The sequence below is a fragment of the Lytechinus pictus genome, chromosome 3 (genome assembly GCF_037042905.1).
Source record: "Lytechinus pictus isolate F3 Inbred chromosome 3, Lp3.0, whole genome shotgun sequence".
Taxonomy (NCBI): domain Eukaryota; kingdom Metazoa; phylum Echinodermata; class Echinoidea; order Temnopleuroida; family Toxopneustidae; genus Lytechinus; species Lytechinus pictus.
The window spans coordinates 31,093,516-31,121,476 of record NC_087247.1 but is presented as its reverse complement, the minus strand read 5'-3'; the positions used below and the strand labels follow the sequence as shown (position 1 = coordinate 31,121,476).

The 27,961-nt window shown below is 35.3% G+C and overlaps 1 protein-coding gene across 1 annotated transcript; it reads right to left on the bottom strand.

Moving 5' to 3' along the window:
• Positions 1-40: 40 nt before the first annotated feature.
• On the bottom strand, positions 41-27,961 carry LOC129257456 (glycine receptor subunit alpha-1-like). The gene is made up of 8 exons (XM_054895780.2): positions 27,865-27,961; positions 18,853-18,920; positions 15,968-16,185; positions 9,997-10,079; positions 5,653-5,784; positions 3,867-4,099; positions 2,762-2,851; positions 41-1,585 (listed from the first exon to the last, which is right to left on the bottom strand). The coding sequence occupies exons 2-8, from the start codon at positions 18,853-18,855 to the stop codon at positions 1,277-1,279; spliced, it is 1,068 nt and encodes a 355-aa protein (XP_054751755.2). The 5' UTR covers positions 18,856-18,920; positions 27,865-27,961; the 3' UTR covers positions 41-1,276.

The following is a 27,961-nucleotide window of genomic DNA, read 5'->3' as shown; positions in this document are numbered from 1 at the left end:
AAGTACAAACACAAAATAAAAACACAAAAAATGAAAATGTACATGTACATCGATTTAATTTAACTAGCCATATATATTTTAACCTGAGACTTTTAACATAGGAACACCATTATGTCCATGCATCATGATTCATGCAGAGCGTATGATTTGTGCTTATAATATTGACACAAAACTTATATAACTTATATAAAGTAAATATAATTCATTAAGCAGACAAACAATAAGAAAACAATTGGCATATGCAGCACATTATTGCAAATACAAACTTCAGAGTATATTCAACATGTTTAAAAGACTTAAGTAAGTACAAAACTACCAGACATGCTCAATCGAAGTTCTAATTGATTATTAAGAATGAAAAAGATAATATACAGGGTCCTCTAAGTGGCTAGGGTAAGTAGATATTTTTATTACATACTACTACTACTACTACTACTACTACTACTACTACTACTACCACTACTACTACTACTAGTATACTACTATTCAGTGGCGGACCGTGACACGGAGGAGATGGGGGGGGGGGGCACAGCATTGTTCACAAACAATACAGGGCCCCCAACGCTTTGTCTCCTCCGGGTCACGGTCCGCTACTGCTACTATTACTACTACTACTACTACTATACTATTACTATTACTACTACTGCTTCTACTGTTGTTGATGGTGCTTGTGGTGGTGCTATTACTGCTATACTTCTACTCCTCCTCCTCCTATTACTACTACTACTACTACTACTACTACTACTACTACAACTACTACTACTACTACTACTTCTACTACTACTACTCCTACCTGTAATATTGCTGCTGATAATAAAGAAAATTCTGCTACTGCTACTCTTCTACACTTCTAAATGAAAGTGTATAAACATTATGATGATAAGGCAATTCGGCTGATACACTTCAGTATATATATATATCCCAAGATCAAGATCTATTCAATACATTATAATTTTATAAAACCTTAATTTTTTTACTCAGCGTTATACAGTGAATATTTTTTTGGTTTTACTAAATACAGATCATGGTATCTTGTTACTGCAAAGTTTGGAGGACATCAGACAATTTGTTGCTATTAAATTGTAAAATTCTGGGGGTGGATTTCTCAGTATATGCACCTTTCATTCTATAGTTCAGCCCTTTCGTATAAACTTTCATTGTAATGAAAAAAGCGGATGTTTCATCTCTTCCAAGTCTTGGTAACCATGTAGCTGATCTATTGAAATAAATGTGGTGACACGAGCGACCCTGTCGGACACCCCTTTCCTGCACCCGATCAGTCCATATAAATATACAAAGGCCAATAAATGAGGTTGAACAAAAAGAAGGCAACTGGGTAAATGTATCTCGCTAATTGGTCAACTCTGTCGGCTGTCCACGGCGTGGGAAGGACAAGAGGGTTCTGGGTTTCTTCATCAGAACTATTACCCGATGACTGCCCCTTGATTGGAGCGGCGTACTGAGCCTGGTATCTGCTGAGCTGTTCCTCTAGTAACCCTTCTTTGGTAGTTGGCGGACTGCCACGCGCCGATGACTCGGATTTTAAGGATGCTTCCAAGGCCTCTATGGCTTCTTTACGTTTTCTCTAGATACATTGAGAAAATATATATTGACAAACTTGAAATCACTTCACTCTAAAATATTTCAAATGAACAGTGTTTTTTTTATTTATAACAATTATGATAGCATTAAATCTAAACACAACTTATACTCAAACTGAAATACCTTTAATCAGATTGTCACTTAATATAACTATCTTGTTAAAAGATATATATATCTATATATACACACACACACACACGCACACACACACACCATATATATATATATATATACTAGTACATACTACACAAGACTAACCACCCTGCCAGATGCCCAGAAACCCCAGTTAATCTCCTTTGCCGGCCTGATGAAGGCCCTATACTGGCCGAAAGCTAGCATTAAATGAAATACCTTGAAAGCTACGTCTAGCGTCAATGCCTGGATTATTTTACGCCTATATATATATATATTGTCACGTGGGAGTGACTTTTTTTTATTTACCGACTGCTGCCTGACACCAAATGAAGAATACGTAAAACTGATAAATACAGTTATCAAAAGATTTAATCAAATCTCTTTTGTCATTCTGTGGTTTCCTTTTGATTTCTTTTACAATAATTGTACATGAAAATATACTTGAATGTTGGTAGCAAAATATAACTTAACTTAAACAATAGTTGACTATATATATATATATATGTGTGTGTATGCAACATGCACGCAGACTTTGATGTTATTACCATTCTCCATTGACTGTCATTATCTATTAATCAAAATACTGTAATTTTATGACGGTTGATGAGCAAGAGCAACTGGTGTCCTTGTGCTAATCATATTTTAATTTCATCATTCCTATTGTACAAAATATACTCATCATCGCGGGCATTAGTAGGAGTTAATTGCACGCATGAGATGCCAATGGAACATTTCTAAAGTTCATGCTGTTTCAGTGTGAATGATATTGGTACGTACTGTAATTATTCTCTTTTATAAGAAAATGATGTGGATCGTTTTTATTTGATAAGCGATTCTCATCTAAAAAACCAAGCCTGATCAATAAAATCATTCATTATTTTATAGAATTTTTTTTTGTAAATTTCATGTTGTCAAAACATTCATGACCGTGGTGACGCTATAGATTTTTACCAATCATTTGATTAGGATCCATATCACCATGTTATAATTATCAATATTTACCGGTATGTATTATTCAACTTACGTGTAGCGTGAGGAGATAATTAGCCAGCGCGTATTCCAGCAAGGCCATGAAGACAAAGAACAGACAAGCAGCAAGCCAAATATCAATAGCCTGAGAAGGAAAGCATACCAATATAAAATGTGATTCATTTCCGACCATGCATGGATAAGATGAATAACATAATTAGCATTTTCATATTAATTTCTGCAACAGACTTCATTTTCAGCTGTGGAACTCCCTTGCTGTCGAATATTTCCTCTAAAAAAAAACCTCCCAACATGGACTTACCGGAGAATTATCGTATTTATTTAAGCTGGTTGTAGGAACTTTCTTGTGTTATTTTTCAAACATGTAAATATAAAGTTATTTTAATCATGGTTTGATTTCTTTAATATGGGTCAATTTATATCAGTATGATGATAAAATCGGCCAAATAGAGGAAATAAAACTCGTTGATATTTCTACAATTACAATAGCCTGAAATGTCATCAACATTGTCGTCGAGATGATAATAGCTGATATAAAGTACTAAGTGTTCTCTAGACCAACATGAAAAATGGAAATTTCGGATTTCAAGGTTCATTGCCAGAAAATAATTGAGCATTGGAAAAAAATAGTTCATAAAGAAATATAGCGAGATATAAAACGTAAGTGCAAGACACAAACACCCCCTCACTCACTATTTCCCGTACACAAACCTTCAAAAACAAATTTGTGTTCATTGCTTTTTGATGAACAAGTAATGGTCAGACAGAAAATGCATCTTGTTCAACTAATATCTGGACATAAAGTATGAATTAAGTTGTTGGTGTTGGCGGTGATGATGATGAAGGAGAAGATGACGATGATGATGACAATGATGATAATGATAATGATGACAATTATGATAATGATGATGATGAATGATGTTGATGATGATGATGTTGTTGTTGATGATGATGATGATGACTATGAAGGAGATGATTATGGATGATAATTATGATGATAATTTTAGAGGATAGTTAAAGCAAAACACATACAAGAGACTGATAAATATTAGACCTCAGGTATATATTTCCTGTGGGAAATATTGCACCAGCCGTGGACAAGCAATAAAATATTTTGAAATTTACATATGATATCTCACCTTTGCGTAGGTCACAACCGGAAGTGATTCTTGTATCCCAGAGGTCATGGTGGTGACGGTGAGAACTGTTGTTATACCCAGTGAGACTCGGGCAGGGGCTGCTTGGGCGTCGATACAAAATGAAAGCCAGGCCAGACTAACTAGAAGCATGCTCGGGATGTAGACTGTCAAGAGGAAGGACTGCATTTGCCGTTGAAACTCGAAGTGGACGTTAATCATACTAAAATTACCCCCTTCAGAATCAAAAGGATAAAATTCACTCGAAAGGTTTGTTTGACAGAACGAATAATCAACCTTTGGCACAATATTCAAGGTTGTAGTGAAAAAAGGGTTAAGATGAGGGGAGCATTAATATTCATGAAACAAATAAACGAATTTCACTGTTTCTTGTTGATTTGTTGATCTACTGAAATCCTTGCATGTGGTGGCTCGTATGAGGAGGAGGCACACCAAAAAAAAAACCCGCAAAGAGAATAAAAAGGGAGGGGAAAAAGGATATATATATATATATATATATATATATATAAACATATATATATATACATATATTATATACATAGTGTACAATCTATTGTACAATATACTGGATTATATGTACGACAAAATTAATATACAATTATCCCGAGTGCCGGTTTATTTCACCGAGGCCGAAGGCCGAGGTGAAATAGACCTGCACGAGGGATAATTGTACATTTGGAGTTCATATTGTCCAGTAATATTGTATAATAGAACGTTCACTATTTATTATAGTAAAATGTACAACACTTACTACGCGAGCAAAATGGAAGGCTGAATGTCAAACATTCGTACCGTACCGTTGCACACGTACCACCGTTGCACGGGTCAGGAAAAGGTGACGTCACAAAAAATTAGATTCAACGCATTGTACGCGTTTAGTTTATGCTGACGCGCAGGGCTTACTGGCTAAAAATGCATTGCCATTATTCTCCCCATTCATTTAACACGGGATTTACCCTCCAAAAATCGAAAGTTATATTGTACATAATTTATGTACAATATAACTTTTTGAAGGGAGGTCACGTGGTATCAATTTAGTCAATCACAGCTCTTATTTTACTACCACTATTTACTATATATATATATATATATATATATATATATATATATATATATGTGTGTGTGTGTGTGTGTGTATATTATATATGTATATATATATATTTTTTATATATATATTCACACGATTTTGCGTCCCATCCGACATTTCAAGGTCAATGCCTGAAAACAAGTGTTCAGATAGTTTACTTTGAAATAATGTAGGAGTTTTTTTAAAAGCTCTGTTGCTTTGCCTCCTCGCAAGATTCTTCTCTCAATAATATTGCTTGATCTTGCATCTCCAAAGAAGTTCAGAAATTACCCTTTTTAAGACATGCTTGGGGTCTAGAGTATACAGCATTAACAAAGTTTATCAATAAGATGAAGCTTGATGGTCTCGTATATATAACATGAACTTACATTTAAAAATTGCTGGACAAGCAGAGACCCCTGAGGAACCCCTAGAATTATTTCGAATACCTAAATATTCATGGAAGTTGTTGACTTCACTCTTCAATATATAGAGTATTTTTTTTGTATTATAAACACATTATTTTTTGCAAAGAGTTCCCCCTTAGGTGTTAAAAGACTCCATAAATTTAGAATATACATGTATTTCATCAAAAATAGGATCGAGAACAACATAAAATGAACCATGGACTAGAATGCTTGGTGCGGAGCTTTAATACATTTTGTTTGCAGTATATTGAGAAATGAAGTCTGTTTTTCATACCAGCTGAAACCAGTACTTCGTCATCCCTGGTCCAAACTGATTGCAGAATAAAACTAGGCATTATCAATCCATCCGGTATCTCAACATTCTCATCACTGGTGTCGAGTATCATATCCTTGGTTGTATAACTATCTGTAGAGTGGAACAGAGAGAGAGAGAGAGAGAGAGATTCAGTGAACGCACATGCCATTCAAATTCCAATCAGATGATAACGTTTTCATTGCATCAAACCTATTATATTATTGTTATTATTATCATCACTACTGATTATCATCATTATTATTATTATTGTAGGCTTCCCCAAAACCTCAAAATCAAGTTTACCCTATGGGATTTAACGCTGATACCAAAGGTTTCACCGAATATATTGCTTATTTCGTTGCATTTATTCTTTCGTTCATTATAATGAAGTAAAATGATATATTAATAAATAAAATAATCAAGGCTTCAACACATTTTCACATATCAAATGGGTATGTAGAGATAATTTGTGTCTACGTGGAATAGTCTCCGTATAGCACCCGGACTCTTTGGAAAGGCGTTTATCTACCACTCCTCACCCAGGTAAGTGCAGTAAATGGATACCCGACAAATATATTCTTTATTTATTAAAAAATACCTGAGATATTCTCAGCACTTCGCTAAGCGGTAGCTCTGACACGTGATACATTTTTTTCTTCTGAAAAGCACAGCGGTCGGGGGGGGGGGGAGGGGTGGGTCTGTCCCTTCTTTTGTGACAATTTTTATTGCGTCAAAGATATTATTATATAATTGGGATAACCTCCGTCTATCAGACCGATCTAAACAAAATTAAAAAAAGTCAAAGCCAGGGGGGCGGGGTTGGGTAGCCCCCCTGAACCATCCCCTGCGTAAGTGCCTGTCATGGTCATTAAATAAGTCTGCTGATGGTATATTTTACATGCGTAATATAAAAATACATTTTTCAATTTGTATTTTCCAATGATATACTGTAAAACAGGATGGACTCCTTCGAGATATTCTCAAAGATATTATATTTGTTGTAATCTATTTTTTAATGAGAGATATTGCTATACACTACCAAAATGAAATAATTAGAATTTCACAAATATCGTTCAAAACACATCTTGATTTAAATAAAAAAATAAGCAAAACAAGAAAGTAATGACATTTCAAAGTTTTTCACAAACAGTTAAATGCACAACTCAGTGATATGCAAATGAGAGAGTCGATGTCCTGGTCGATGATGTCCATAAGTCATCATTAAATTTTTATTCTGTTTTCTATTGTTTGAATTATACAATAATACAATTTTTACAAATTTGACAATAGTAACCAACTAGGTTGAATCACAAAATTTTTAAACAATGTTAATCCACATATTCAGTGAGGGATAAATTTTTGTTTGACATGACAAATGGGAGAAAATGAAGATATGCCATATTTTATATAATGAAATACAAAAGAAATAGTGAGTGGGTGAAGTCATCAGTTCCATTATTTGCATACCGACCATGATGTGCATATATAACTATTTTGTAAAATTAAGCGAAACTTTCAAATGTCATTACTTTCTTATCAACATCCGATTCTCATGAAATTTTCAGTGTTATGCTTGTTGGATTTTCCCCTTTGGATTTAATTATAGTTTACTCAGGTAATATAATTATTTTTCTCATGAATTTCAGGCCGAGGCGCCCCCTTAAGCGGAATAAGATGCACAAATAACTTTTCATCCTCAAAATACTTCTCTTCCCTTCGATATATAGGCGTCTGTCATTACGATTCCACTCACGCCACATTGCTCTCAACCGAGCCAATGTACCATGGTGTCATTCGGTTTTGGCGGTAAAGAATCAACTGAGGCGTCAGATCTGCAACGAGGCAAGGATACCCCATGCAGTTCGCTAGATAATGTGATACCAAGTGGAAAAGGGGAGACAGATGTGTTCATCAGATCTGATATTCAGGGATGGGCGAAACGAAGAGAACAATCGTATAATCAGAATTCAAAGAGTCACTCCAATATAGCTGCAATACTCTTCGGAGAAAGTGAATAGATTTTATTCGGTAAGACCGACCTCCACCCTTTTTAAAGTGATATTTTGTTTAAAACATGAGTATGTTTACTTTACAATCATTCCAAAAATGAGCGATGCTTGAAGTCACTACCTCGGAGAGAGTGTATAAATTTCACTAGACTAAAGTGACTTTCATTCTTTTTAAATGAAATTTTATGTGAAACAATCACTCTAAATTGACTCCAAAATGAGTAATCTTTGACGTCACTACCAAGGGGAGTGAAAATTTCATTTATTGTCTTTTTAGAGAGAAAGAATGGCCACAGGTTGGTGCCCTGGGGAACTCATATCAAAGTACAGCTCTCACGTGCCTGGCTAAGGGATGTTTTGCCATAAAAAAACCGCACCTATAAAGATGGCGACTGATTACCATTTTACATAACCACCTTCAGGCCTTTTTATTGACAAGGCCTATTAATACAAAACTTGAAATATGGTTTTTGAATGGTTTCTGCCCTGGGGTTTTGGTAAGTCAATTAAACAAAATCTACGGTGATCTTGATTGGCCGCTCGCTAATGTCATTATGCAATTGCTATTGCTTGCAAACATGTGTGTTACGAAGCCCTATAAAAGGATACAATTGAATATTTTCGTCAAGATATATACTGGTTAAAGAATTTAAACTGGAAATATAACTCCATCATGAAGTTAATTTATCAAACTAAAATGGCTGGTACACCTGAGCGGCCCGGTTTTTTTTATCTTGATATGAAGAATTGCCTTCTGTTAACAACTCAAACGTTTCTTCATATAAACAATCTAAATTATGTTGTGTTGTTATTTGTTTAAATATGATTTATGCTTTATTGATCTTTTCCATTTCCAAATATACATGATAAAACATTCACAACATTAAATTAGATCATTAATTATTTACAACTGACGTCAATGTATATAAAGGCATGTTTAACATTTAAAACAAGGCAAAAGCGATTTTGTGTCTCGCCCACTTATGAAAATAACCAGAAATATCGTGATTTGCGAGGGCACGCAACAGAATTGTATCATAAATTAATTGTGAAATGACTGGGATGGAATAACACTTGTCATAAGAGTCTTGCACATAAACTTTTAAGTTGACCTGAAAATGACCTTTGACCTTACCATGTGGCCTCCGACTGCATCATAACAGGCAGGTCCCCCAAGTCCATCTACCATCCAAGTTTGGTTGAAAAGTGACTTACGGTTGCGGAGTTAGGTGTCATAAGAGAGTCTTGCATGTAAACTTTAACGTTGATCTGAAAATGACCTTTGACCTTACCATGTGACCTGCGACTGCAGCATAACATGCAGATCCCCAAGTTCATCTACCATCCAAGTTTGGTTGAAAAGTGAGTTACGGTTGCGGAGTTAGGTGTCATAAGAGAGTCTTGCATGTAAACTTTAACGTTGACCTGAAAACGACCTTTGACCTTACCATGTGACTTCCAACTACAGCATAACATGCAGGTCCCCCAAGTCCATCTACCATCCAAGTTTGGTTGAAATGTGACTTACGGTTGTGGAGTTATGTGTCATAAGGTTTGTGACGGACGGTCGGACGACATTTGGATCCCTAAGTCTCGCCTTCACCTCTGGTGGGCGAGATAAAAGTAACAAGTGTTAACAAGAACTGAAAGTACATGACGTGGAAGACTTGTTCACACATTTACGCAACGAATAAGAAGATATTGAATAGAAGTAGTACAAATTTACAATAACAAAATGAAGGGGAAAAGTGCAGGCACCTTGCTTGAAAATGAATAAAAAATTGATCTGACAACCGCCTACCTTTACATCTTAATGATATTCAAAATGCTGCTCAAATTACCAGCATGTTTTGCAAGGTTTCATTTTCTTTATGCAACGGCATGCTAAATAACTTCAAATGACAAAAGATATGGAATATTTGATGTGAAAAAATGGAATAAAAAAATTAGAAAACGGCTGTCCACAGGTACGCACGTCGGCATTGAACTATACGCTGGTTAAAACGCCACAATGTGACATCTCCTTACATCAAGCTTAGTTACTCTATCAGTTTTCAAGCCTTTGAGGCTTTTGGGGAAACCTTTTTCTTTTATTTTTTTTAAATAAAACTGATCTTAAAGTGTCATGATTATGTTTGTATATTTATGTTCAAATGTATGACATGTGTATGTTTTTACATGTATATAATTATTGAAAGAAATAAATGAGAGTATTTTTACTCTCCCTCAACTAAAGCGTCGGTGATTCCAATGAGAAAGAATATTAAAATAATTTAAATTCAAGTCTTCTTATCAAAATACTTTAGATACGTACAGCTCAGAACGTTTAGCGTGCATCGCTGAGAATCAAACGGAAAGCGATGAAGAACCATGTAGCAAGCTGAAGTCAAACTTATCCTGAAAAGAAAGCAGAAAAAAGCAAACTTTAAATGGGGACAAGGCGATCTACATTGTTTTTGGATATCTTTTTATGAAATCAATTATTGGGCTATTATACAGTTATACCGCCCAGACCGCTAATTTTCAAAGTCTTTTTTCCCTTGTTTCTTTCCGTTTTCCCCTATTTTTAAAATTATTTTCTCCCCTATTTCCCCACTACTTGAAAAACCACGGGGGGGGGGGGGGGGCTACCCCATCCCTGCTACACAACCTTATCCATACACTCTATACGTAAAAAAGGGTTTAATCAGCAGTAGCCACATGCAGAGAAACCAACATTCTAAATTCCGGGATTTAAAAAAGAAAATCCTGGTTGTCTGTAAGAAGCAATTTCTTTGGATTTTGATTATACATTCAATGATAATACGTAAAATGCAAATGTGTTACTCTAAGATGTATGATATTTAAATCTTAATTCAGAGTTTAACTGGCCATTTTGACAACCGTTCGGGATTTCTTTTAAAACACCTAAAATTTAGAGTACACTCTAAAAACAAATCAGTCAAAAATGACTAGTTAATAGGGTCAGCTGGGAGCAACTGTTATTCTAGTCATATTTGACTATTTTCTAGTCATATTTTACTAGAACAGAGTTAATTCTGACTAGAATATATGTCAGAAATGTGACTATCAGTGATTGCCATATCAGTTGCTCCCAGCTGACTACTGGTCTAGTCAATTTGACTGATCTGTTTTAAGAGTGTAAACTCCATGTGCACGTTTGATTTTTCAACCTATCAAGCGAAAAATGAGTAACACGCATTGTGTCGAAATAATATCCTACATTAACTCTGTAATCATTCTCTAGGAATTATTTTTTTAGTTTCTGATTGCCTCATCTGTTATCAAACAACACACATGACATAACGACATATTTATGCATTAAAACCTTGAGTGGTTAGCACGGATGGATCAAAAATCATTTTACATGTTAAGTTTAGAAAAAATTATTCAACAGATTTAGCATTACTTCAAATTTATGACAAATTAACAAATGCCATAGCGAACAAAAAACACGTAATTGGCATTTTCTGTGATCTTAGTAAAGCATTTGACACCCTTAACCATGATATTTTACTCTCCAAACTCAACCATTATGGAATACGAGGTCAATGTCTCTCATTTTTTAAAGACTACTTAAATAATCGAAGGCAATATGTCAATTTCAACAGTTGCGACTCTGATTCTCTTTTAGTTCGATGTGGTGTCCCTCAAGGTTCCATTTTAGGCCCACTTTTTTTACTCTATATTAACGACATTATTAGAACCTCCTCTTTTTTGTCCTTCGTTTTATTTGCCGACGACACCAATATATTTTATTCTCATAGAGACCTTAATTCATTAAACAATATCGTAAATTGTGAAATTGATAAAGTATCAAACTGGTTCAAAGGGTTCAAAGCCAATAAACTCTCCCTTAATACAAAAAAGACACATTTTATGTATTTCAGACACCATTCCCATAACATTAACACACCAATTTACATTATCATTGACGGCATCCCCCTAGAACAGAAAAAACAATCTAAATTTTTAGGTGTAATTATGGATGAATCTTTGACTTGGAATCAACACATACACCATGTTACGATGTCCGTTTCCAAAAGTATTGGGATAATTTCCAAGTTAAAATTCACTCTTCCTGACAAAACCTTATTCTTGTTATACAATTCGTTAGTCCTCCCTTATATAACATATTGTAATGTCGTCTGGGCAAATTGTGGTTCTTTTAAACTCAATTCTATCTTTAAACTACAAAAAGAGCAATCCGTATGTGCACAGGGTCACATTATTTGGCTCATTCTGACCCATTGTTTCATAAACTCAAAATCTTAAAAATCTTTGATATCAATACGATTCAAGTTGCCATCTTTATGTTCAAATACTTTAATAATCAACTTCCTCCGTCCTTTAATAATATGTTTAGGTTTAACAGGTCTGTTCTTTCCTACCCAACCCGCACATCGGGAAACCTTCATCTCACCAACCCTAAGTTATTAATAACTCATAAATCAATTCGACATTATGATCCTGATATTTGGAACAACTTTCCAGACAATATTAAGTCATGTTCAACAATATACTCATTTAAAGCTACTTTTAAAAGAAAAACCATCGAATCATATGCATCCTCCCCTTCAAGTTAATTATTCAACTGCCCTTTACTTCACCCGCACCTGTACCTGCATTGCACCCACTTGATCAATGAAGAAAAAAATTTATGTACCATATACGAGGCCGCCATCATTTTCAAGCTTAACCGCTCACGATGGCGGTCTCCTGCATTCATTTAAACTGTTATTTTCTTTTAATTGAATATCGCTTTTTGTTATTTATTTTTCATTGCTTTGTTATGACTATTGCTTTATTGTTTTGTAAAACTTAAATGTAACACCTAGATGTTATGTTGCATATTTATCTTGAATGCAGAAATAAAATAAAATCAATCAATCAATGTTACTGCAGATGTGATCTTGTATATTGTGCATTGAGGCATAAATTATTTGTATATTATGTCCCTATCTACTAGTATATCATGTGCAGTGCCAACAAAACAAACTTCCCCAGCATTAATTTTTTTCCTCACTCTTCAAATTTAGATATTTTGGTTTTCATCCAGTCACTGTTAGCTCCCAACAATATTAGTCACTAACATAAATATTTCAGGTCAACATATAAAGTTCGAAATTTTGCTCGCGCTTTGCGCTCAGTTTTGTGAAACAGGCAAACAATTTCGTGTCCGCCTTTGTTCCTCAAATGTTCTTTTGCCCCCAGTTTAAAATTCGTGGTGCCGCCACTGTGAAAAGCCTATCAAATCATGATTCCATGCAAGTGCAGCCGTCCAACCCTCCCACCTTTGGTTCAACCTCCTCCCCCGCGGCCCCTGGATTAGGTTACATAAGTATGCAGAAATGTCTCTTCCGACGCCTTCGCATCTTGCGCCAAAAATTGTTCTAACAAACATGGCAAAAGGGTTTGCTGGTATATTAATTAGTAGATAAAACAGAATGCCCTCTTCTACACGTGATCAATATTTGCTCCTTGGCCAGACCTCTCTCTCCCCCTCTACATTTCTTTCCCCCCCTCTCTCTCTCTCTCTCTTTCTCTCTTTCCATAAATTCATTTTCCCTTCTTTTATCCAAATATCGATTTCTGGACAGCCCCTGGTAAATACACTGGCATAAAATCCGATTAATTCTTGAACATATTCTAAGAGTCAGTAATGACAGAAGGTAGCAACTCGTCTAATACATTTTGAGTAAATGAGGAATATACTCATGGCGACTTGGCGAGACATCCTTAGTACTTCATCAGTTTGAATTTGGGATCATACGACTCTCTTTAGTTTTTTTTTCTTCAAATCACCGCGTGTATCACAAGGCAGAAGAAGTGCCTGAAATCAATTGAAAGTTTACTTAACGTGTCTTTTGTAGTAGTGTGTGTGTGCAGTGCTTTGTAACTGAAATGGAAAGGCGCTATATCAAATGTCTATTGGATAAGATTCGATTTAAAATGTAATAACTTTTTCATTTGAGATACGATTTTGATGAAATTTTCAGTAGAATGCTTGTTTGTTTTTTCACACTCTAAAAAATTATTGTTAATTCAACATTTGAAAGGTTGGATGAGTGACAAATGTTATATCCAACCTTGCATATGGCTGAATCCAACATTTTAAATGTTGGGTCGAACCATATTTTAAAGTGGTTAATGCAAGATTTAGGAAAGGTTGCCACTCCGCCAAACTTACAAAAGCTGATTTAACATTTCATTTTTTAGAGTGCATCTATTTATTCAAATCAAATCATTGTTGGGGCGAACTTGATTTTTAAGAAGTAAAACGAACTTACTCCCTTTTTTCACGGAACGGCGGTATAGATTACCCCTGTGAACAATATTGATCTAACCAAGTATATATCATACATGTATATTACAAACAGAAAAGATATTGATTCAATTAGCTGCCCATTTCTTAAAGACACACAAAATAATTTGTTCCAGTTGTAAGATGTCCGATGGTTGATGTCGCCAGTTTCACGGGGAAAATGATTTTGTTCGAAAGCAGAATTAGGTGTACCGAAGCCTTAAATCTACTCAGGAATTCGACTTTCTCGTATTATATCAGTTTCAATTCGTGTGAAAAAAGATAGAATTCTACCATTCTTAAATCCAAATGTTGACACTATTCCAATAACTGGTGACAAACTAAGATTGTATATTCATTTTGAGAATATGGTTATGGGTATTTTTGGGACAATTGCAAACTAGGAAGAACAAGCCATTATACACTCTAAAAACAGAGTAAAAATTTACCCAATATTGGGTAGAAAAGGAACATGCGTGTATGTTGGGTAATTCCTCCCCCCAATATTAGGCAAAATGCATGTTTGAAAGGTAAATTTTAACGCAACATTACGTAAAATTTACAAAATAATTGGTATCATTTTACCCAACAAACATGCCTTTTCCCATTTTACCCAATATTGCGTAAACGTTTTTTTTTAGAGTGTATCAATAGATAGTGTTATCCCCTTTGCCTCTTAGTATTTATATTATGTTAAAATCGCATATTTAATTCCTCATTTTCGAACACTGTACATTGTGTTAATTTGTATATGTTAAATAAAACCACACTAAACCAATATACAGAGGCTTCTAATTATTATCCATACTTTGGGAAATTTTGCCCGATTTCTTTTCGCATATGCCCGAACCTTTAGTAAACCTGACGTACTTCTCATATCGACGGCCCGGATGAAGTAATAAATCACAAAATTCTGTATTAAGAAGTGGTCGAATTTTGTTGTCCCCCAAACTGCAAATGATCACAATATTGTTTTACGATAGATTTATGTATCTTTCCTAAAATCCAATCTCCGCGTTTACTATACTTACCCTCCCTTCTTTCTCTCTCTTTATATTTTAAGTGTACACTCAATTAATCATACTTTTAAAATGTTTACTTCTTTACTTTTAGAAAATAATGATGTATGGATAGTGTTGTGTTTGGTTTTATTGGTACTATTCATTTACAGCTGTAAGCCCATTGTTTTTATTGATTTGTATTTCTGTATATCTAATTTTGTATGTTAATAAATTTATTAAAAAATGAAATAAACCAATAGATTCAATTATTTATAGATTTTAACACAATACTTTTTATTTATTTATGATATCACATTTCACCTTTTCTCGCTTTCTGTCTTTCCTTTTTTATGTTTCTTCTGAGTTGAACTTTTGGAGGGGCCAGGGTCCCATGCTTAGCTTTCCCATCTATACGCCAGTGCATGCCTTAAGCTAAGCTAGGGTTACACCAAAACCGAATTCTCCCGAATAATTTGGGACCGAATCAGAGGCGAATCGGTCCGGAATAGGTCATGAATCCGAGCACATTTGCCAATAATTGACTTTCAGGAATTGCCCAAATGCCTCCCAGAATCCAACCGAATTCCATCCAATACATGTCGAATGTGGCCCGAATGAAATTTGTCCTGGCCACATTTGGGAGTTCTTTGGAGGGTATTCGGCTGGTTTTGAACATTTAAAAACAAGCCGAATCCCTCCACGAATGATCCCGAACCCCTCACGAATTTTCTCACATTCGGGAGGGAGAACAGAATACTCCAGAATCCTCCCGATTTGATTTGCGGAGCTCCGGAATCAAAGACGAATAGGTTCCGAATCCATGAAACCATCCGAATCAGGCCATATTCGGGCAAAATCAGTCCAAATTTATTCGGGAGAATTCGGTTTTGGTGTAAACCTGGCTTAACATATTAGCTCTACTTGCGATTCGAACGTGGTTAAAAGGGATAACGTTAATCTTAAAATCTCTTTGATCTAACCTTGAGCTCCGGAAAATCGTTCCATCGGGCTGGATAGTCGTCACGATGTTAGGAACGGTAAGGACGTGGGCATGGCCACTTTTCTCGTAGAGGAAGTAAAGATCGGGCGACCAGATGATGGCTCCTTCATTGGCTACTAATATTCTTTCATGGGTTTTGTTGATGGCAAGGCGGGGGTCAACCCATCTTTGTCTGAAGTACATCGTCAAACGAAAGTCCTGATAAAGAAAGATAAAGTAAGGTTATAGAAGCGCAGGTATTTTATCAGTAAAATTGAGAATTTGTCATACGTTATAGAAAGTTGGACATAAATTGTATTTATTAACAGTGACATATATTACATCTACGATTTTTCAACCAAGATCACTTAAACTCTTGGAGAAAAAGGTGCGAAGTGCAATCCTTTTGTCCCGCGTTTGAACCCTCGAGAAAACGATTGAAGTGTTCAAGAACATTAAATAGTAAGAAAAAAAACATAAATAGGTTCGAAATTGGCTGTTCAATTCAATCCACATAAACATTTATTTTCCTCCATTTCACAAATTTCTACATTTTTCGTAAACATAAATTAATACAAATAGGTAAAGCTTGTGTTACAACAAAACCGAATTCTCCCGAATAAATTCGGACGGATTTAGCCCGAATATGGCCTGATTCGGACAGTTTCGGAGGATTCGAATGTTCCTGAATCCCTCCCGAATTTTCTCGCATTCGCGGAGGCAGAACAGAATACTCCCGAAACCACCCGATTATGTGTATTCGGATGAATTCGCAGCTGACTCGGTTTTGGTGTAACCCTAGCTTTATTAAAAAAAATCTAGGGAACATTTAAATGTTCCGAATATTTGACAAGCATAGAAAACTCTAAGAACCCTACGTTTTAAGAGATAAGGTTTGGCTGATCAAACTCTGTACCAGCCGACGAAATTTCATTTACGCCATTTTGTAATTTTGTAAGATCAATTATGAACCTGTCGTGAACAAGTGAAGCAATGAATTTAACATAAATTAGACATTTTTCACATTTGTTCAGTATGAGAGACAAGCAAATGTTTTAATCATCATATTTGTCGTTGCATAAGATGAATCAATCACACACCAAAAAATGAACTATTAAAATCAACATTTTGAAAAATTGGAGGAGTGAGAACCTTTTCTAAATGTTGTATTTATCTGAATGGTTTATGCTTTAATGCTTAATACAAGGTTGAATAAAACACTTATCATTGTCACAAAAAAAACACACTTTCAATGCTGATTTAACCATCTGTAATAGCTCTATGATTTAACATTTCATTTTTAGAGTGCATGTATTCACATATATATAGGCATCATCGTTCCATCAATATTGAGTTATATTACTGTAATATAATCGGGATCCAACTATACATGTAAGTCCATCACAGGGATTGGGGCATTCTGATATAAACATGGATATCTTCCGATGTTTACTTGGTCCTCTATAAATCCAGTAAGGATCAGCAATACCAATAATTGGTTGCACTAAGCGCTCTCATTTTTAGCTCGCTGTCTTTGATTATTAAGGGATGTTGAAAGAAAAAGCTGGAGTGAATATCTTCAGCTGATAAAACCAGTGCAAGGGCGATATTTCGATATTATCGAAATTAAAAAAATGGGACAAGGAAAAAATATTTAATTTCGATAATGGCTTTATGATTATGCTGATTTATCGCGGTAACACGATATGACCAAATTAAGAAAAGTTAATTAATATTTATTGAACAAAAACGCTGCCCTGTATCTGTTTAAAACCAACTCAGAGCTTCTAAAGTTGGTACCCAAATGCCTCGCTTTTCATTAACAAGCAATGACGAAAGCCTTTAATACTCTCATTTCCGCTTTACAATGAACGCGTATAATGAATTTTCAGACTCGGCTATACATATCGTGTTATCGTCGATATTTCTGCTGGTGATGATCGACTAAATTTGAAGTAAAATATCGACCAGCACTAGATAAAACCCTGGAAATCTTCATACATGGCAGCTATGACGGAATTAATTAAATTCATATTTCTGAAACTATGAGGATGCAATTTTGTACCACATACCACTGCCTTTTGTGATCGGAAACACTCTCACAATTTTATCCCTTACACTACATTATTACCATGGCTCGGGTATTTAGTAAATTTTTTTTTTGTAACGAATAGAGTATCTGCACGGATTTGATTTGTTTGTCTTCCTGGGTGTGTTTTCATCCATATGAACAATATTGAATATTGTATGTATGTTTATATGTATGTACGTATATATATATATATATATATATATATATATATATATATATATATATATATATATATATATATATATATATATATATATACAGGCGTATCCCACCACAGGCTTTGACTTCGAGGGACCTACGCCTTTTCTGTAAACATAATTATATTCTTTATGACAAATTGATTATGTATGAATTTATATTTCCGAAAATGAAGAAATCTATAAAATGAAAGAAAATAAGTTTTATATGAAATGAACTGAATACAACAAGAGTAAAATAAAATCAGTATTTTTATATAATACTTTAGTAATGTTACGCTAAAGTGGTAAGGGTAATATAGCTTTATAAGCTGAAAATTATTCTTAAAACAAATATTCATAATCGTTTGTGAGAAAGATAAGTTTGCCGAGGTTCAGATTTTATTAAAGGATTCAGGCATACTTGGAAACATCTCAATTTAAAACAAATACTTTTCCGGATTTCGCCAGATTATACACTGGCTACGTATTGTTTGAAAGGGACACAGGGTGCTCTATCATGTGAGAGCGCACTCAATTATCTGCTGTGATATGAATACATATCAGTTATATCAGTGAAAGTATTGATAAGATTTCCTTCATAGTATACTCACGTACCATCGTGCTTTCTTTGATCGCACCCAGACTCTCAATGTACAGACCAACTCGTACCTCTATCGGAGCACCTGCATGTATTGCACAAACATATCAATTATTGAAATGAATTCATTACCAAATCAATTACGAATATTTTTTTGTGACATCTGCCCCTTCTCCTTTAACTGTTTAATGTCTTTTAATATAAATAATTTGAAGATATCAATGGATAAGTCTTTTGACAGATTCATTCAATGTTTAGTTTTCAAACTAACAATTAATGACGGATGAGGGAAAGTTTTTTTAACCGTGATTCAGGTGGAGAATTAAATTTGATGGAAGGACAGCAAAATTGGAAAGTAAAAAATAACGAACCATTCATCATACGTCGTGCATAGGCCTACTACTTCAAAGATATAAGTCGTCTAAATTTAATTTGGTTGTTCTAAATTTCATTTTATTTCACTGACATAATTCACTTCCATGATTATTTAGGATTTTTGAGGTTGTCAAATTTTGAATGTATTATGTTAATCGATCTTTAGAATACTTAAATATACGTACATCAATGACTTCTAAATTTCCTTAATTGTTAATCAGTAACTTCGAAAAAGTCTTTACAAAATTTGACATACGTTGCTAAATGCGAAGGTACCGAATATCTGAGGGGGTGAGAAACAAAATATTTGGATTGTGTGAAAAACGACTGTTGCCAAAGTTCATGTATCAATATTCGAAAAATTAAATTGGGGGTAAGGTTGATAAAAATCGTTTTGGTAGATAACGATGGTACTTAACCGCCACGATCAGAGGGGAGAAATTTAGCGTGACGCAATTTTCCGCCATAATCGTTCAGCTGATCGAATTGAGCTGTTTAAGATCATGACCGAATGAAAAAAAAAGTTCCCTAAGGGAAAGCCTATTTTCCACGGGTTAAAGAAAGCAGGACAGAAGGTCATATCTTCAAAGTTGATAAATCACATTTAAAGACGAAAAGTAGGCAGAGGCCATTTCATTTTCGATCCATTAACAATATTGAAACAGGGTACTTCCATTGCCTGTTCAAGTGCAATCTATTGATTTATTTAGGCCTATATGTCTCAACTTAAAAGCATATATTATATGCATCGCTATTTTCTCAACTATATATACCCGTAATAAATATATTGTGATTGCCGAGATAGGCTCATAAGCTGATTCTTCAAACGACCAAACAAATTCGTAAAAAATCCTATCATCCAACATAAATTACATGAATTTTCAGTTCGAGCATGCGAATATAGGTCTATACATCCATAAATTCAACCCTGAATGCATTAGAGAAAAGAAAGTAGGATTAGGTTTGCCTGTCAGTTTGATCGTACGTTACAGAACACAATATGAAGAGCATGCATGTTAAAATATAAAAGGGCATAATTGAGTGCTGCAGGAGTTAAAATGATATCCAAACAGAAAAATCAATGAGCAACCTTATGTTATGTTATGTTATACCGAGGTTGCTTCACATCAAATTATGATTCTAATTTTACTTCGACTTCTTCTTTGTCCAACACTAACAATAATCCACTGCACACAATACACACACACTCTCTCCCACACACCCACTCACCCCCTCTCTCTCTCTCACACACCCACACACCCTCTCACAATAACACGCACAAGCTCACACTCCTCCGCACCCTATCCAGATACAACACATGCACACACAACAAACACAACTTCAGTTGTTGACTTCAATTCAAACCGGGACCTTTCTGTTGGGATGTAAATCCTGCGAAGTTGCCAGAGAGCATGCATGCATCTCTCTCATACTCTATTTCAGTCAAAATTAACAGGATTCTACAGTCGATATGACCAATCTTCAATTCAAAATTTGACCCAATTCATCGATGATCCCAAGGGCATCGGCATGATTTTCGTCCAAACCAACGTTTGAATGGTAAAAGTAAATATGATAAAAGTTTTACCTTATACTACAACCAATTTACCATTGTAATCTGGTAATTAGTATACAAATAATAAGCAAATAATCAAATTTGGTGAAGGTGATGGGCAAACTATCACTTTCCAAGCAAGCTGGATGTAGCGAGTTTTATTATATGAAATCATATTCATTCAAATTACATCATCCAAGAACTAAAAGAAATGATTGAAAACTTATTTAATGCATCAAATATTTATTGCTGTAACTTATTTTATCATAAGGGAAACATATCATACACACGTGTATGAAGATAAGATATAGTTATGATTCATGTAATAACATAAAACAGGAAAGTGGGAATGTGCCATCAATACCCCACCTAATAAATACTCATGATGTGAATTTAACCGTCTTCATTAATACTGCTACAATTTAAACTTTTTATACTTCGTTATTTCTTGTCGGATTTTGATTAAATTTTCAACGTTTTACTCTATTCGATTAGATCTAATTATATTTTGCCTGGAGTACCCCTTTAAATATGTATTTTCAATGCAATTACAATATAATTTTTATGTATATAGAAATAAATATTTGTGTGCAAACTGATATTTTCTCTCTTATTCCATCCTTGTTTAATAACAACCTCTCGATGATTGATGATTTGTAATCAGTCAATAAAACAGACAACTTTAGAACCCGTACAATTTTACCATTTACTCTCTTCAGAAAATTTATTTTGTGTGATCTTTATTTTAAGTTTTCCTCAAGAAGTTTTAGCTGCCAAGGAAAGATTCAGTGAATTCCTTTTTAATATCATCGCTTTAGTGTTGAAATTCTAGTGAATGTCTTCCTCTCATCTCTTGATAGGTCCTAGGTGTCACGTTCACATAAAATAATGTTTTGCCCACATCAGTTTCAGGAAATAAAAACTTGGCTTACGCCATAAACAGATTTGATACCTTACTTTAATATCAGTTTTACAATCAATTAAGTTCATTATCTGAATCGAAATTCCTCACTTGGTAGAAACTCCGTAATATGAAACGTTTGTTTACCATTCAGATTAATTGAAAAATTAATGTGCATTAAATTGCATCATGAGTATGAAAAGTACATCCAAATATATCTTTCTTTGATTTACTTTCCTTTGGAGGTGTAATGGAAACTCTTGTTTAAAATAACTCCTGGAAACCAATAGTATGATTTTTTCCTTTCTATATTCAAGTTTCTATATTGGTATTTAAAAAAATGAAAACGATCACAAGGAAATGAATTCAGCAAACAGCCTTTTGAAAATGAAACCAATATGAACAAAATGTTGGTATTAGGTCCCCAAATAATGTTTATGATTTACTATCACGGCCAGACTATTTTATCATGTTTTATTATCATTTTAGTTTCAGGGTGTGCTCCTATTTGAGCCTACTTCATTCGTATGTTACAGATACACCAACGAGGCCGACTCCAAGCCGACCGATGGTAACGTTAAATAGTTGGTCGGTCTGGAGCCGGGCGGCTGGTATGACTGTTACATTACTAAGAAGTGGGAAACAGTCTCACAGACAATGTGGTTGGTGGGCGGCATCAGGTTTTGATTTGCATAATCTTAAAAAACAAAAGTACATAGAATTCTCAAAAATACATGCAATTCCTAGATCCACTTTCTGTTGTGATTTCTATCATCTCCTTGATAGTTTCATCTTCCTTCTCTCGATGTAGTAAGCCACATTAGCTTATTGACTTGCCGGTCGACAATCATCCACAGTGCACCCAGAGGGCGCCCCAACAAGGGGCAGGGGGTCGCCACTATGATTTTTCTCATGTAGTGAATAAGGAAATGAAAATAGCTCCCTTTTCATTCAAATTACATCATCCAAGAACTAAAAGAAATGATTGAAATGATTTAATGCATCGAATATATATTGCTGTAACTTATTATAAGGGAAACAAGGGAGAAAAAAGAGGGACGTCGATTTCGGTCGTCCTGCCCCCCCCCCGGCTGCGAAATTAGTTTTCCCACCGAGTTCTGGACCAACATATGAATATTCATGACTTACGTCTTCGGATTGAGAGTACGCATGCGCGTAAGCATTCACGTTGCTCAGAATGAATTAGCATGGTCAAATTACCGGTACCCTTACATAGTTACATAGGTCTTATAGGCTTAGATCTATATATATATATATATCCAATTCTTAAACACTTAATAAACTAGCTGCCATTAATGGCAAGACATGTGCTAGGGTAGGGCTAGCTTAGGCTAGCGCATTAACTTTACCTCAAATCTGGACCTGTCTAATTAATGCCTAGTACTAATCAGTGTTATAATTTCTGAAGGTTTCCATGGCGAAGAAGAATAGTGTAGTAGGTTTCACGGTACACCATGTATCTTTCTTGGGCAGATGTTGGTCCTGAAAAGGACCACCCAATATCGACGTTTCGACAAGTGTGTTCTTGTCGTTTTCTCCTGAGGACGACAAGAACACACTTGTCGAAACGTCGAGATTGGGTGGTCCTTTTCAGGACCAACATCTGCCCAAGAAAGATACATGGTGAGCCGTGAAACCTACTACACTAATCAGTGTTGTAGTGCCTTGATGCTCGGCCTCGGCCTTAAGGCGCCTTAATGCATAGCTACTTTTTCAAAGCCTTGGCCTCGAGAGGGCCTTGGCCTTGAGGATTTTGAGCCTTGAATTTTTTTTTTTTAAGGCATTTTCAAGGCATTTTGTATTTTGTACTTTAATTTGTTTTAATAAGTAATTATAAATGTTTCAATTTTTTTTTTCATATATATTTAATAACACTAATGGTCAATACTACCAATCACCAGTAACAGTAGCAGCAGCAGTAGCAAGTGTACTAGCAGTGTCATCAATTGTAATTGTCACCATTATCAAGAAATTCAAACAAAGAATACATCAGTTATGAAAAATAGCATTATGTATTGGTAATGTGTTGTAATCATATGATGATAATGACAGTAAATAATAATGGTCATGATCAAGATAATAGTGCTTTGATGACAAGAATAATTTTTACATCTGACTGCAATTTTGACAACAATTTTCATACTTTAAACATAGCTAACTCTAAAGAACGATAACAAGGTTGATTTCTATTCCATTAGGATTTTCCTTGTATTATTTTCTTTGGCCAACAAGAATGTTTTAAGTCTTAATGATATTCTGAACAGATTTGGTAAACTTGAACACAGTCTCCAATTGTGTCATATCCAAATGGGTAATGTCAATGGCATGATGAGCCAGAAACTTTGAGGGGCCAAGCATGACATATATAGAGCAAAATTTCTGTCAAAAAAGAAGAAGAAAGCGATTGAAGCGAGCGAGTGAACAAAATTTGTCCCCCTCTTTCTATAAGAAAAGCTAATTTTGCAATAGATTGTTCAAAAAATAATATCACATTTACTCCATCGTTTCCTTTCCCTCCCACCCCCTTGTCTAAGTTTATTCTTGGTGGTGGGACTTCTTCTTCTCTCTATCTCTCTTCTAAATTTTATATTTGTTTTGGGTCAGATTGACAAAACAAAGGGGAAAAAAATTTTACTTCTTTTTAATCATATATCGTTCAACATTGAATCTCATTTCTCTACAGTTTCAAGGAAATAAACAACGTATTTGTTTTTGTGTCAATATGGTTTCAAGAAATAATAATTAACAAAAAATAATTTAATAATTGATAATTATTAATATTATCAATAAGTATTAATAATTAATGATTAATTAACTGTTTAATAAAAGTGGTTGTAAGCAGAAAAAAATATGAAAACTGACAAGAGTCCTAAAAATGACTCATTTTCAGTTTAAGCATTTGAAAATTTTAGCTTGCGCTTTGTGCTCTCTTGCCCCCCCCCCAAAAAAAAAAAATCCCTGTAGGATTTTTTTTTCCAAATGAAATATGCCCTTTTAAAAAAAAAAATACCTTCTTTAATAATAAAACATAATACATTTTAAGGTTCGAAAATCGCAGATTTTGAATCGTGCTTGCATCAATTATTGTTTAGTACAGTACTGCTAATGGTTACAAAAATGTATAAAATGTTGCTTTATGGTTGAAATATCACAACTATTTGGCTCGCTTCCTGCACTCGCATCAATTATTGTACTCCTTCTCTTCCCGTTCACAAAAAATGCTTAGAATGTCCAGTTTTCAGGTTGGAATATCACAAATTTTTGAGCTCGCGCTTTGCGCTCGCATTATTTTTTATTGGTGAGTTATGTATCTTATTTAAAATGCAGTAATTAACTGCTTAATTAACTGTTTCCTTTACTGGTCAGTATATAAAAAGAATTAGCGAGCGCAAAGTTATTTTTTAGTTAGATACACATCCAAAACCAGCTCAGAATAAAATAATGTCCATGTCTTATTACACGACATGTCAAGAAGTTTGAGCTGGTGATTCGCGCTGGCAACATCGCGCAAGGAAATTTCAACAATGATTAGCCCCATAATTGACCATAAATCAAGTTTTACAACATCAGAATTGATTTTTTTTTCAAAACCGCTTGCTCGCTATGCTTTCTCGCTGAGAAGTAAAACCTAAAGCAAAATATCTATCTTATAATTAAAAATCATTTTAGAAGGCCTTTGCTCAACTTAATTTCTATAAAACACACAATTACTTCACGCAGTTCATAATCTCATTTTGAAAATACATGTATCTGTTTGCACAAAAAAACTCACTTTGATAAATGGGTGCCTTTTTGGCGTTGACCCCCCCCCCATGATAATTTTCTGCTGCCCCTGTCCCAGGGAGGGCATGGAGAAAAACATACGTTGAGAATGCCAGGATCAGATGACCGTGGTAATAATAATTATTGCAATGTAAATCGCCTATAGAAAAATTATGGATTATGTGTACACAGGTAACTATATCATTAGTTTAATATGTCTCTATCATTAAATTGTTTTTGTTTTAAATGTACAAAGGTTAATTTTTTCTCGCTCAGTCCCCTCGCTCACATACATTTTACCATGTGTGATGTCTGCCGCCTAAGTATTGTTAGTTCATTGTTCTGTATATCGTAAGTTTGAAATGCCTTGGCCTTGAGGTTTTCAGGCCTCGGCCTTGGGTTTCCATGCCTTGGCCTTGGCCTTTGGTATTGAAGCCTTGGCCTTGGGTATTAAAGCCTTGGCCTTGGCCTTGGAGGTTTGAGCCTTGACTACAACACTGAATAGCCGACTAATGCCATGGTTAACTTCGAACTGGTTAATTCCGAACTTCACGTTTAATTAGGTTTAGACAAATATTAGCTTATTTGCCATGGTTTAATATGTCTAGTCCGTGTACAAAACCAGTCCTAGATCTAAATTTTTTAAATCTTAGTTCTAGTCTATAGTCTCTATATCTAGACTCTGATCTACGCTGTATCAGCATGGAACCACTAGTGTACCAAGGGGGGGGGGAGACTGTCCCTCTGACGAGTCACAACTGATTCAGGGGACGTGCCCCCTTTGAGAAGCCAAATTAATAATTTGGAATGTAAAATTTTTTTTTTGCTTGTCAATTTTATTTTCAGCTAAGAAATCCATAATTTGGGGTGAATACCCTTTTTTTTTTTGGGGGGGGGGCTTGTCACATTTTTTCGCGGACGAAATATCCTCTAAAAAATTTGCCCCCCTTTTGGAAAATCCTAGGTACACCAGTGCGTGCATGGAACGTATTCTAACGTCAGGCACAAATTAACGTCAGTGATCTTGATCCCCGTCTTCACCCAAAATTAAGGATTTCGTAGCTGAAAAAAATTTGAAAAGAAAAAAAAAAGATCTTCACGTTCAAAAGAGGGGACAAACGTCTTTTTTTCGTTGCATTTTGACATTACAAATTATTAATTTGGCTTCTCAAGGGGGGGCACGTCCCCTGGATCAGTTGTGAATCGTCAGGGGGGGGGGCAGTCTGCCCCCCCCCCCTTTGTTACACTAGTGGTTCCATGCTGATAGCGCGTAGATCAGAGTCTAGATCTAGACCAGAACTAAGATATTTATTTTAGATCTAGGACTGGTTCTGTATACGGACTAGACATATTAAACCAGTAAATAAGCTAATATTGGTCCAAACCTAATCAAACGTAAAGTTCGGAATTAACAAGTTCGAAGTTAACCATGGCATTAGTTGGCTATTCCTATTAGAATTAGGCATTAGACAGGTCCAGATTTGAGGTAAAGTTAATGCGCTAGCCTAAGCTAGCCCTACCCTAGCACATGTCTTGCCATTAATGGCAGCTAGTTTGATAAGTGTTTAAGAATTGGATGTATATATAGATCTAAGCCTATAAGGCCTATGTAACTATGTAAGGGTACCGGTAATTTGACGATGCTAATTCATTCTGAGCAACGTGAATGCTTACGATCGGCACTGGTCGAGGCCAAGTCCACGCGCATGCGTACTCTCAATCCGAAGACGCAAGTCATGAATATTCATATGTCGGTCCAGAACTCGGTGGGAAAAATAATTTCGCCCCCCCGGCTCTCTTTCTCTCTCAAAAGGAAGTTTTCGGTTTTTGCACCGCTACATACGGAACAATCAAGGACAGATAAAATGTAATGTCAAATGCCCGTTATGGAAAAGAATAACCAAGAAGTGATCGATAATTGGTGAATCAAAACACCAGTTTAATCCTTGACTCTGGGCAAACGACACATTTGTGAATTTTCGTTGGGTCCGACTCGAAAAAATTGACGAAACTGCTGTTCCGGTTCAACCATATTATTTTCGACAAAGACCTGCTATAATATCTATTGATTGAAATATTGATTTGATTAATTGTTGAGTGAGATTACTCCGGTCGTTAGCATTATTGGTATATTAAGGATAAATGTTTTCCGCAACAGCCCGAACATGATTAGGTGATGTAGCTACCAATGCAATGTGCATGTATTAATTCTTCACTTTTGTACACCCATACATAGACCCCTACACCCATACACACATGCGCTAACCATGCACACGCACACACACCCTCACTCACACTCACCCCCTCACTTACCCACCCCAATCCAAACACACCCACCCCATTCTGCATGCACACACGCACACACTTAACGATTATCCTGGAAATGGACTTGGTGCCTTTTGAAGTTGAACTTGCCAGGTGATGATGGTATAATAATTAGACCACGGATTAGAGTAGGCCTACACGTGAACGTCTCGGTATGTAGTGGTACCGCCGTCGCTGTCAATTGATA

Excerpts from the sequence above, each read along its gene's own strand:
- LOC129257456 (XM_054895780.2), bottom strand. Across the intron at positions 4,100-5,652 it reads CGAAGTACTGGTTTCAGCTG|GGGGTAATTTTAGTATGATT; the intron begins GTATGAAAAACA and ends TTGATTCTGAAG. Across the intron at positions 2,852-3,866 it reads CGGTTGTGACCTACGCAAAG|GCTATTGATATTTGGCTTGC; the intron begins GTGAGATATCAT and ends TTTCCTTCTCAG.